This window comes from Passer domesticus, chromosome 29 (genome assembly GCF_036417665.1).
Source record: "Passer domesticus isolate bPasDom1 chromosome 29, bPasDom1.hap1, whole genome shotgun sequence".
Lineage (NCBI taxonomy): Eukaryota > Metazoa > Chordata > Aves > Passeriformes > Passeridae > Passer > Passer domesticus.
The window spans coordinates 2,012,590-2,024,787 of NC_087502.1; the positions used below are offsets into that span (position 1 = coordinate 2,012,590).

The following is a 12,198-nucleotide window of genomic DNA, read 5'->3' on the forward strand; positions in this document are numbered from 1 at the left end:
GCTATAGTCAGTTTCCATGGCAACCATCACCAGCCCCCTGTTGCTATGGTCAGTCCCTCGACAGCTCCATGCAGACCCCATGACAGGGGTGGTTGCCATGGACACCAGCTCAGGCCTGCAGCCAGAGCTCGTTGCCATGGCAACCATTGGCACTCCCATCCCCAGGGTCATGGGATCCCAGATCCACAGAATTGGCTGAGCTGGGAGGGACCCATCAGGATCCTGGAGTCCCGCTGCTGGCCCTGCACAGGACACCCCAACAAAGCCAGCCTGGGCCTGGCAGCGCTGGCCAAACACTGCTGGAGCTCAGAGAGCCCTGGAGCTGGGAGCCTTCCCTGGGGAGCCTGGGCACTGCACCAGCAGCCTCTGGGGAAAAACCTTTTCCTGAGATCCAACCTCAGCCTGCCCCGACTCAGCTGCAGCCATTCCCTCCAGTCCTGTCCCTGGGCCCAGAGGGAAGAGGTTCCCACAGCCTCAGCTAGGGACCCACTCCCAAGGCTGTTGCCATGGCCACCAGGGCTGGGACCAGCTGGGATGCTTGGATTCCAGGGGCCGGGCTTTAGGAATGGGTTTCCCCAATGTCCTGCTCCCACTAAAACCATGCTGCCACATGCTGCCCTCCCACCTCCCATGGAAATCACAAAAGGCAAAGATCCTGGGCTGGCATAAGAACAAGTTACTGGGAACATCAATGAGATAAAAAACAAACAGGAACAGAAACAATGTTGATAACAGAAGGGATAAGAAAAACTATTTACATGGAAAAATACAACACAAATCCCTGGCTCTTCCAGGCCTAGTATTTCCTCCTGCCTGGAAAGGACACCCTTTCCTGCCCCTGGCAATGACCCAAGGTGGGAGTGAATGTAATGACATGGCCATGGCCAGACCTTCACGTTCTTCAATCCTACATCATGCCACTGGCAGGGGCAGGAATACAGACAGGTGTCTTCCGAGCATGGATCACAGTGAACATAGATCTCCAGGGCTCTTCCCAATGTGCGTTCCCCAATGGTGGATGAAGCTGGAGAAATGCAAAAAGCTCTTCCTGCAGTTGGGACATTTGCACGGCTTCCCTTACCAGTGCCTCCGTTGGTGTCCGGTCAAGCTGGAGCTCTGGGTGAAGCTCTTCCCACACTGGAGACACTCATAGGGCCTCTCCCCAGTGTGGATGCGCCGGTGCCTGATGAGGTTGGAGTTGTGCTTGAAGCCCTTGCCGCAGTCGGGGCAGCAGAAGGGCCGCTCCTCTGTGTGAATCCGCTGGTGGCGCAGGAGACTGGAGCTGGTCTGAAACCTCTTCAGACAATGGGGACACTCGTAGGGCCTTTCCCCAGTGTGGATGCGTTCATGCCTGACGAGTTCTGAGCTGCACCTGAGGCCCTTCCCACACTCCCCACACTCGTAGGCCCATTCCCCAGTGTGGATCATCTGGTGGCTGATCAGGTGTGAGCTCTGCCTGAAGCTCTTCCCACACTCCAAGCACTTGTAGGGCTTCTCCCCACCATGAAGCTGCCCATGGGCCACCAGCTCTGATCCCTGGCTGAAGCTCTGTCCACCTTCCTGCCTCAGGGTGGGTCTTTCCTCCTCAGAGCACCAGAGGTTGGGTTTGCAGGCCCTCCTCCTGGGGGATCTCAGTGGCTTTTCCTCCCCGTTGGATTCCTGCCCCGTGGCGTCGCTCAAAATGGCCTCTTCCACAAGGTTCTGCCGCAGAGATTTGTCCTCCCTGGTCTCTGGGGAAGGCAGGACAAGGAGAGGATGAGATTTGCCTCCATGCCACAGGGAAATGGAAGAAGATCCCCCCAGTGCATCCCAAGATGGCGTTGGCAGAGGGGTTGTCCTTCAGCCAGGGGCCATGCTGGGCTGGAGCAAGAGACAGGGGGAAAGAGGCACTGACTTCCTCCTCACCTGCCTGGGTGTCCTGGGGCATCTTCCTCTTCCTGGCAGCCTCCATCCACCCAAGGTTTGGGAATCAGAAATCCTGGTTTGGGGGAAAATACAGTGTATGAGCACACTGGGTTAAGGGGTTCCTCCTGCCCAAGTCCATCTCCAGTGTTGCGGCACATCCACAACGAGCCCCTGTGAGCAACCTGCACTCCCAGAGCCCGGAGCACGCTTGCTTAACCTGCTGATGGACAAGGCCAGAGACGGCTCTTTGTGCAGAGCTCCAAACACAGTTTATTGCAATGTAGAGGGTCCAGGGACAGAGACAAAATGGGGTTGAGGACACAGGGTTTGATCAGGGGGAAAGGGGAGGATCTCAGGGTCAAGGGCCAATGGGAACTGAGCACAGGTGGTGCAGAGGAGGGGCAGGCAACTGGGGAACCAATGAGGTAACAGGGGCGGAACATTGCAGTAAACTGGGACCAATGGGGGACAAGAGAGGGGAGAATATTGTCGGGGAGTACATATAAGGAAAAAAGGGCAGCTGGGTGATACCAATGAAGCCTGCTGCATTAACGTGAGCCTGCAAATGCTTATGGTGAGACCATTGTACTCAGAGGGGTGTCTCTCTCTGACCCTGGTCACCTTTGCCCTGAGGTATTGCAGTTCCAGTGTTGGCCTCTGCGCCTCCACACTCTAGAAGTCACCACGAATGCTCTAAACACCAAGACTCAGTCCACCAAAATACACAAATGACCAAGATTCAGCCAAACCACCCAACCCTGGGTTTCACCTCTCTGGTCTCTCCACTTTGGGCTCCTGGAGGCCCCCCCTGTCTGGGTTGCTGCGGGTCAGGTTTGTATTGGTGTTCCCTCTCTCTGGGCTGCTGGGGCTCCTGGCAATCCCACAGGTTCCTGTTCTCTGGGCTCACCACTTTGGCATCACAGGTGTCCCAGGGGTCAGCACTGTCCGGGGTCCCTGTTTCAGGGTCCTGGGGTAGCCATGGTACCCCCTGTCCTTGCTGCCAACATGTCCAGGCTTCTGGAGCACCCCCAGCTCTCACATTGCCCGTTTCTGCTCCCCCCAGTGCCGGTTTCCCTGCCAGCCCTGCCGGTCCCGGGCGATCCCCAGGTGGCTCTTGTTATGAATAGAAAATTGGAAATTTTTTAAATTTCAGAGTTAAAAAAACCAAGCCAGACTGAGTCAGACTCCTTTGGCTTCGCTGCCGAAGAAAAGCCTTTTATCACCCGTTGATGGCAGGTGATTAACTGATTGTTTCCCTGTTGCTGGCCGTATGCAAGAAGATACCAAGGGAAACCCTCCAGGGTAAAGAGAATGGGCAGTGACACCAGAGACAACATGCAAATAAGAAATGCAGTGCACCCTGGGTTTTTACAGTTTTACAGTTTTTACAAGAAAAAAACCCCTAAAATCACGAGCCAGCAAGTGACGTAAGTGGTCTAAGAATGGGAGCATAGTCCCGTACCTGCTTGGACCTTTTTATTTTCTCACCCTAACCTCAAAAGAAACTGATTAAAGAGACCCCCCGGGTTTGTAAACAAAACAAACCAAGGACTCAACGACTCTCCCGTGAGGACAGAGTCCCCAGTTCTGTCTGCAGACCAGCGGACAAATCTGCATCATCCTCCTCCTGCGTGCCACGCCTGGGAGCAACGGCGGCGAGGGCGCAACCCGTCGATTTCTCCCCACCTGAGCTGATTCTTCTTAATAAAGGCATTAAAAAGGAGAAAGATCTCCTGCCCATTTATTTCAGCTCTGGGCTGACAGTGCAGCCCCTGGGCCGGGCAGAGCCAGCCCCAGCACGGGGGGACCCTGCATCCTCCGCTGCCTCGGCAGCTGCGCCCAGCGCCGGGCACAGAGCTCAGGCAGCCCCCGCCGCCCCCTGCTCAGGGAGCCCCGGGGACCCCCACAGCTGGGGCTGGCTCTGAGCGAGGCGGCCCCGAGCCCGGCTGTGTGGCCAGGGGGCACGGCGAGCCCGGGGCCTCTGTGCCAGCGCTTCCCCCGCTCTCCCTCAGCCTTTGCCCGGCCCGGCACAGCGATCCCGGCAGCTGCCCCGCTGTTGCAGCTGCGGCTCTGGAGCAGGGAGGCTCTGTGGGACCCCCGGGCTGTGCCCCCTCCCAGCCCATGCCCACCCCACACCTTCAGCCCGGCCTCTCTCGCTGCTCCGGCTCCTGCACAGTCCCCGCTCTCCATTCCTTGGCCCCCTGAGCTCTCCTCTGGGGCTCCTACAACACCCGGCAATGGAAAACAATCCATTTTGGTGCTCCCTAACCAGGCCACAACTGAAACTTTGTTCCTTTGGCCTGACTGCAGAGACCTCCAGGGCATTTTCGGCACACAGTCCCAGCCCCCAGCGCTTGCTGAAGGTGCTCCCTGCAAATGTCACTGTGCCAGGGCCCTGTCCTTGCTGTCACCTGCTGGGGCTGGCCATGCACAGAGCTCCTGGACTTGCATTTCCAGCTGCTGTGCAGCCAAAGCTGAGGCATCTGCAGCTGCCTGAATGCAAAAACTGCAATAGGAGCCTCTCTCCAGGGTGAAATCTCCCCTCCTGTGCCAGCCCGTGGCAATGCTGCCATTCTCTGCTGCTGCGGCTGCTGCTGGGGCACTCGGGGCTCTGGCTGAGCAGCAAAGGTGACCCTGAGCCAGGAGCTTTCCTTGGCTGCAGCAAAGCCTCGGCCCGCAAAGCCCTTCCCAGCGCTGTGCCTGTGCCAGGAGGGATTGTGCCAGCCGAGCTGACCCAAAATTTCTTCTCCCAGGCAGCTTTAGGACACACAACATGGAGAAGCCAGAGCCCACTCTCAGCTTTGCACAGTCCTCCAGAAGAATCCTCTGTGTGAAGCAGCCTGGGAACAGGATTTGGTGCCAGGGAAGGGGAACTCAGAGCCCTTTTCTGCCCTGTGGGCTGAGGCTCTGCATTTGCAATGGCCCTGCAGCTGCCAAAGGGGCCTTTTTGGCTCAGCTGAGAACAGTTGTGCTGAAAACCTGTCTTAAACCTGCTTTTGCTCTAAATGTGCTCAATGAATTCTCATTTTTTGCAGCCCCAGGTCTTGTGTGAGTGAAGGTCTGAAAAGTGAAGGATGGAACAGCTCTTGTGGGGTGTTACTTTCCTTTCCTTCTTTTGGTTTTTCTTCTTTTGGTTTTTCTTATGTTTGTTTTGGTTTTTTGTTCTGTTTTCGTCGGTTTGTTTGTTTTTATATTTTTTTCTTTTTTTTTTTTGGTTTTTTTTGGGTTTTTTTAGGGTTTTTTTTGGGTTTTTTTAGTTTTGTTTTCTGTTTTGTAGGGGTAGTGGTGTTTTCTTTGGTTGGTTTTTTTTCTGTTTTGGTGTGATTTTGTTTGGGGTTTTTTTAGTTTTTGTTTTGTTTTGTTTTGGGTTTTTTGGGGTTTTTTTGTTTGTTTGTTTTTGTGGTATTTTTAATGAACTCACCCTGTCAGCCTTGGACAGAGCTTTGTATCTGTGTCTGACACTTGTCTGTGGCACTGTGCAGGTGGCCAGGGGGACCTTCCCTGAGCTGTGCAGAGGAATCCACATCAGCCCAGGCCGGGCTGGGCAGTGGCCGCTCAGTTCCATGGACTGGACGCGGCTCTGGACGCTTCCCTTGGAGCGTCTGCAGGGAGGGAACGCTGGGGCTGTCACCGCTGGGGTGTCACAGACAGGGAACGCTGGGGCTGTCACCGCTGGGGTGTCACAGACAGGGGAACGCTGGGGCTGTCACCGCTGGGGTGTCACACACAGGGGAACGCTGGGGCTGTCACCGCTGGGGTGTCACACACAGGGGAACGCTGGGGCTGTCACCGCTGGGGTGTCACAGACAGGGGAACGCTGGGGCTGTCACCGCTGGGGTGTCACAGACAGGGGAACGCTGGGGCTGTCACCGCTGGGGTGTCACAGACAGGGGAACGCTGGGGCTGTCACCGCTGGGGTGTCACACACAGGGGAATGCTGGGGCTGTCACTGCTGGGGTGTCACACACAGGGGAACACTGGGGTTGCCCCGCTCCTGCCCTGTCCCCAAACAGCTCTGCCAGCATCTTGAGGGGACACAGAGGCTGAGCCAAAGGGTGAGAATTGCAGAAGGGGCTGAGCTGGGAGGGACACATTGGGATCATCGAGTTACAGAATCACAGAATGACAGAATAACAGAATTACTGGGTTGGAAGAGACCTTCAAGAACACTGAATCCAACCCAGCCCTAACAGCTCCTCAACTAAACCATGGCAACGAGTGCCACAACTAATCTTTTTTTAAACATATCCAGGGATGATGACTCTACCACCTGCCCAGGCAATCCAATCCAATAATTTATCACCCTTTCTGTAAAAAAAATGTTTCTAACATCCAACCTCTATTTCCCTTGGTGCAGCTTAAGACTCTGTTCTCTGGTTCTGTCAGTTGTTGCCTGAAGAAAGAGACCAACCCCACCGGACTACAACCATCTTTCAGGAAGTTGTAGAGTGCAATAAGGTCGCCTCTGAATCTTCTCTTCTCCTGGATAAACAACCCCAGCCCCCTCAGTCGTTCCTCACAGGATTTGTGTTCCAAGTTCCTCACCAGCCTTGTTGCCCTTCTCTGGACACGCTCCAGCCCCTCCATGTCCTTCCTAAATTGGGGGGCCCAGAACTGGACACAGCAATCAAAGCATGGTGCCAGTCCAGGGGAAGAATGGCAAGTACACCAGTGCCAAGTGCAGGGGAAGAATGACCTCCCTGCTGCTGCTGGCCACACCATTCCTGATCCAGGCCAGGAGCCATTGGCCTTCGTGGCCACCAGGGCACACTGCTGGCTCATGTTCAGCCAGCTGTCGAGCAGGACCCCCAGGTCCCTTTGTGCCTGGGCACTGTGCAGCCACACCATCTCCAGCCTCTGGCATTGCAGGGGGTTATTGTGACCAAAATGCAGGACATGGGACGTTGAGTCATTAAACTTCATCTGACTGGACTCTGCCCATCCATCCAACCATTCCAGGTCTCCCTACAGAGCCCTCTTGCCTTCCACCAGATGGACACACACTCCCAGCTCAGTGTCATCTGCAGATTTACTAATGAAAGACTCAATCCCCTCATCCATGTGGTCAATAAAAATATTGAACAGAGCTGGCGCCAGCACAGAGCCCTGAGGGACAGCACTGGTGCCTGGCTGCCAGCTGGATGCAGCAGCGCTCACCAGCACTCTCTGGGCCGGCCATGCAGCCAGTTCTGAACCCAGCACAGAGTGCTCCTGTCCCAGCCCTGGGCTGCAGCTTTTCAAGGAGTGTGCTGTGGGAGACAGTGCCAAAGGCCTTGCTGGAGTCCCAATAGACACATCCACAGCCTTTCCTGCATCCACCAGCAGGGTCACCTGGTCATAAAAGGAGACCAGGTTGGTCAAACACGACCTACCCCTCCTAAACCCCTGCTGGCTGGCTCTGATGCCCTGGCCATCCTGTAAGTGCTGGGTGATGACACTCAGTATAAACTGTTCCATTTTCTTCCTGGGTACTGAGGTCAGACTGACTGACCTGTAATTACCAGGATCCTCCTTCCCACCCTTGTTGTGAATGGGCGTCACATTGGGCAGCTTCCAGTCATCTGGAACCTCCCCAGTGAGCCAGGACTGCTGGTAAATGATGGAGAGCAGCTTGGCAAGCTCATCTGCCAGTTCCCTCATCACTCTGGGGTGGATCCCATCTGATGCCATGTATTATGAACATCCAAGCAGCTCAGAAGTTCTCTGACTGCCTTCTCTTGGATAATGGGGGGACCATTCTGTTCCCTGGCACCATCAGCCAACCCAAGAGGACAGTTGTCCTGGGGACAAGCCGTCTTCCCACCGAAGACTGAGGCAAAGAAGGTGTTAAGCACTTCTGCCTTCTCCTCATCTGCAGTTACTAAGTTCTCTCCTTCATCCAGTATAGAACAGAGGTTGGTCTTACCCTTCCTTTTATCATAAATATACTTGTAAAAACATTTTTATTATCCTTTACAAAAGTTGCCATTTTATGTTCAAACTGATCTTTGGCCTCCCTGATTTTTTTCATATATGCTCTAGAAGCCCTCTTAAATACTTCTTGAGAGACCTGACCCTCCTTCCAAACATGATTCATCCTCTTTTTTATTCTTAAGGTCCCCAAAACCTCCCTCCCCCTCTAGGCTGGGTGATTGCCTCGTCGCCTCATCTTTCAGCACACAGGGACAGTCTGTTCCTGTGCTCCCAAGATCTCTGTTTTGAAGCACATCCACTTTTCTTGAACCCCCTTGCATTTAAGGGCTGCTTCCCAAGGAACTCTTTGAATAAGCCTCCTAAATAGGCCAAAGTCTACTCTCCAAAAGTCTAGTATAAAAGTCTTATTAATGTTCCTCCTGACTTCACCAAATATTGAGAATTCTGTAATCTCCTGATCACTCTGCCCCATGGAGCCTCCAACCACCACATCTCCCTCCAGCCCATCTCTATTTGCAAACAACAGATCTAACGCAGTCCCTCCCCTGGTGGGCCCACCCACCAGCTGTGACAAAAGGTTGTCCTCCACACACTCTAAAAATTTCCTGGACTGCCTTTTTTATTCTGTATTAAGTTCCCAGCAGATATCTGGCAAATTGAAACCACCTACAAGAACAAAGGCTGATTACCCAGAAACATTCTCTAGCTGCCTATAGAATGAGTTGTCCACCACTTCTTCCAGCTGGGTGGACAATAACAGACTCCCAGTAGGATGTCAGCCTTGTTGGCCTTCCCCCTAATTCTCACCCACAGACATTCAACTTCATCATTACTTTCAACATCCATAGCATCAAAGCCCTCCCTAATATAAAGGGCCACCCCTCCACCTCTGCTCCCTTTCCTGTCTCTTCTGAAGGCTATCTCATGCAGTGCTCCAGCCATGTGAGTCATCCCACCACATTTCCCTGATGGCAATTACACCACAGCTCTGCTGTTGGACCATGGCCTCCAGCTCTTCCTGTTTGTTACCCATGCTGCATGCACTGGTATCCATGCACCTCAGCTGGGCTGCATCTGATTTCACCCCTAACTCAGGCTTACCACCCTTGGGCCTGTTTCCAGACAGCCCAGCTGCATCCCCTTCCCTCTTCAATCCTAGTTTAAAGCCCTCTCAACAAGTCCTGCCTGTTCATGAGCTAAAAACCTTCTGCCCTTAACAGAGAGATGGAGCCCATCTGGTTCCAGCAGGCCAGGTACAGTAAAAGTTGCCCCATAATCAAAGAATTCAAAATTCTGCAGGTAACACCAAGCCTTGAGCCACTTGTTAATAATTTGAGCACTTCTATTCCTTTCACTGTTCTTCTTAGCCACCAAAGGGACTGAGGAAAAGACTACCTGTGTCCCTGTCCTATCAACCACTTGTCCCTGTGCCCTGAGGTCCCTTTCAATTTTCCTGACACTCCTCTTCTTAATCTCATCACTTCCAGCCTGGAGTTTCAACAGTGGATAATAATCAGAGGACTGAATGAGCCCAGGAATTCCCTCAGGAATATCCTGCACCTGGGCCCCAGGGAGGCAGCAGACCTCTCTGTGGGGTGGGTCCCCTTGACATGGGGCCCTCTGTTCCCCTCAGAAGGGAATCACCCACCACCATTACCCTTCTTTCCCTTTTGATGTTAGAGGTGGCAATCCATGTTACAGATTAATCATAATTGGGAGGCTCTCTGGGCAGATAATTTTCTTCTTAATCATTTGGCTGACTCTCTAGATCCAGGGGCTCATACCTATTCTGAAGTGGCCCCTGGATATGGGAGAGGGGTTGGTAGGAATTTTTATCATAACCTCCCTGTGCAGGGACCATTTCCACTCCCCTTCATCTACCAGGTGTCCTTCTCTTGCTTGACAGTTTGACCATGTTGCTGGGCCTCGCGTAAGGATGGAAGGGCTGAACTCCACCAATCTATTTCCCTTTCACTTTCCCTGATACTCCTTAGTCTTTAAATTTCCTCCCTAAGCTCGGCCACCAGTGAAAGGACATAATTCACCTGTTCACACCGCAGGCAGCTTTTCTCCTCACTGCCCCCTGAAACCACTGCTAAGCTCAAACACTCTGCACAGGACTGGGTCAGGACAGACACATCCTTTTTGGAGGGCTCCACCTAGTTACATGCACTTGTACTAACTACAGTTTTTGATTGTGTAAAAACCATTACTACCAGAAACCCCAAAACCAAGCAACCAACAGAAACACTGCAAACAACACACAGTAAACCTTCCTAGCAAGAAAACCTGCAACCCTGCCTGCTTGCCCTACCTGTGCAAACTGCCTCGTGAATTGCCCCTCAGAGACATGCCACGGCCCTGTTTGCCCACTCCTGTTTGCCACAAACCCTAGAGGCCTCTTTTAATCCGCCCGCTAGCCAAGGAGGGAGGAAGCTGCACCCCATCCCTGCGTAACTCACAGGCTCTTGATGGCTTCCCTCTTTTCCTGGGCAAGCCACTGGAGGAGGTCCAGGCCCAGATGGTCCCATGGAAGGAAAGGTCCCTCAGCCCAGGGACGCTCAGCATGGGCTGCCCCATCCTCCCCGGGGACCCGCCACTGGTCACAGCAGCCCCTGCCTGGCTCCTGCCTGCCCACACTGTGGACATCCCCAGCTGCCCCTGGGCACGCAGCTCAGCCTGTGCTGATCCTGGGTGGGCTTTGCTGCTGCTACCACCCGGACACTGGGGTGACAGCTCCATCTCTTTAGTGCAAGAGAAGAGCTGGGCCAAGCCCTGCCCACCTTCAGTAGGGGCCAGAAAGCAGGGCCAGTGCCTTCAAGGGGAGAGGACCTTGTCTGGCTGGAGACAGCATCTGCACAGCAACAAGCTGTTAAAGCAGCTGGCACAGGGACATCGGGCATGGGCATGGAGATGTGCGATGCGATTAGAGGTCCAGTTCTCCCTTAGGTGTTTGGCAGGATATATGAAGGGAGAAATATACAACTGTGAAAGAGGCCATGGCAAGTGACACAGTGAACAGCGGCTCTGCTATACCTGTCATGCACTGCTTGTGCCCATCCTGCAAGCAGAAAATCATTGGGATTCATCAAAGTGGAATCAGGGCATGTGTTCCTGTCTTGCTTTGAACCTCTACAAGATCTGTGGGGAGCATGAGCCCGTGCTGTGCTGCACTGCTGAGCTGGCAGCACGGTGGATACGGGCAGGACGTTCTCTGTTTCCCCCAGAGCTGGGGCCTGCAGGCACCTTGCCACCCCTGGGCACAAGCTGTGCCACCCAACAAAGCCCAGCAGGCCGGGAGGAGAGCCCGGGGGCAGCGCAGCTGCTTGGGCAGTGGCTGCTGCCAGGGACACGGGCCAAAGCCATCCCTGAGCAGCCACTGCCACCCCTGGCCCTCCCTGCCCCGTGACAGCTCCCCCAGCCCCAGGGGACAGGCTCAGGCCCACTAAGGACACACTGGAGCCTTGCTCTTACCCTCTGTCCTGTCCTCACCATTGGCACCCCATGCAGTTACTGCCGGGTTTCAGGATGTGTCCCCCATGGAAGGACCCCAGCAGGACTGCTCAGAACCCGAGTGCCCTGAGCCTGTTTGGGATAATTCCCATGGGCAATGCCGGTCTTGTCCAGCCTGTGTAAGACTAAACATTAAGAATTAAAAGCAATTTTACTTTTTATTGCCAAAGTGTCAGAGGATTCTAGGTTTCCCTGACTGTAAAACTACTTGGACAAATACAGAACTGTTGGAGGAAAGGGGAACAAATATCTGGTGTCCGTATTCTATGAAAAACTCTCCTCAATGCTACAAAGGAAAAACATATCTAAATGTTTCAAAATGAAAGACAAAGATAACATGAGAGTGCTGTTGGTCTGATGAGCCCCATGCCCAGCTGCTACCTGCCCATGCCTGGCTGTGCCCAGACGAGCAGCTCCGCCAGTGCTGGTGGTAGCACACAGACACCTGAGCTGAAGCTGGACTCAAGCCTGTGATAGATGAGTAATGTGACAGTTGACTCTCACAATTAAAGGATAAATATCATGTATACATGTTAAGAGAAGATTTATACACTTACAGATATGTTTTACCCCCTGTTGTGTTTTCATCATGGGGTTACCTGAGTTTGGGACATTTAAGAGGGTCACCTTGCTACGAGAGCAGCACCTGACCTCCAAGCGAGATGTACGGAAGTAAACTCCACCACTGGACATCAAAGAAGGAGTTGATGGACAGAACTTTAAGAAGGGCAAAAGAGTTAAAAGGTGAAACCTCCATTGTGTGGATGAGCATGTGGTGGGAAAATCCTCTATACCCAGAGCCATAACATTTTCTCAATTCAGTCCCTTGTTATACTTTTAATAAAGGTTTTAAAAAACATTTAAAAT

The 12,198-nt window shown here is 53.4% G+C and overlaps 1 protein-coding gene across 1 annotated transcript in view; it reads right to left on the bottom strand.

Annotated features, from left to right (window-relative positions):
- Window positions 1–1,077: 1,077 nt before the first annotated feature.
- LOC135287271 (zinc finger protein 501-like) overlaps window positions 1,078–12,198 on the bottom strand; it is a 64,725-nt gene continuing 53,604 nt past the window's right edge. The window contains exon 4 of the mRNA XM_064400624.1: window positions 1,078–1,507. Coding sequence (XP_064256694.1) covers window positions 1,078–1,507 — 430 coding nt within the window. The remainder of the gene's footprint in view (window positions 1,508–12,198) is intronic.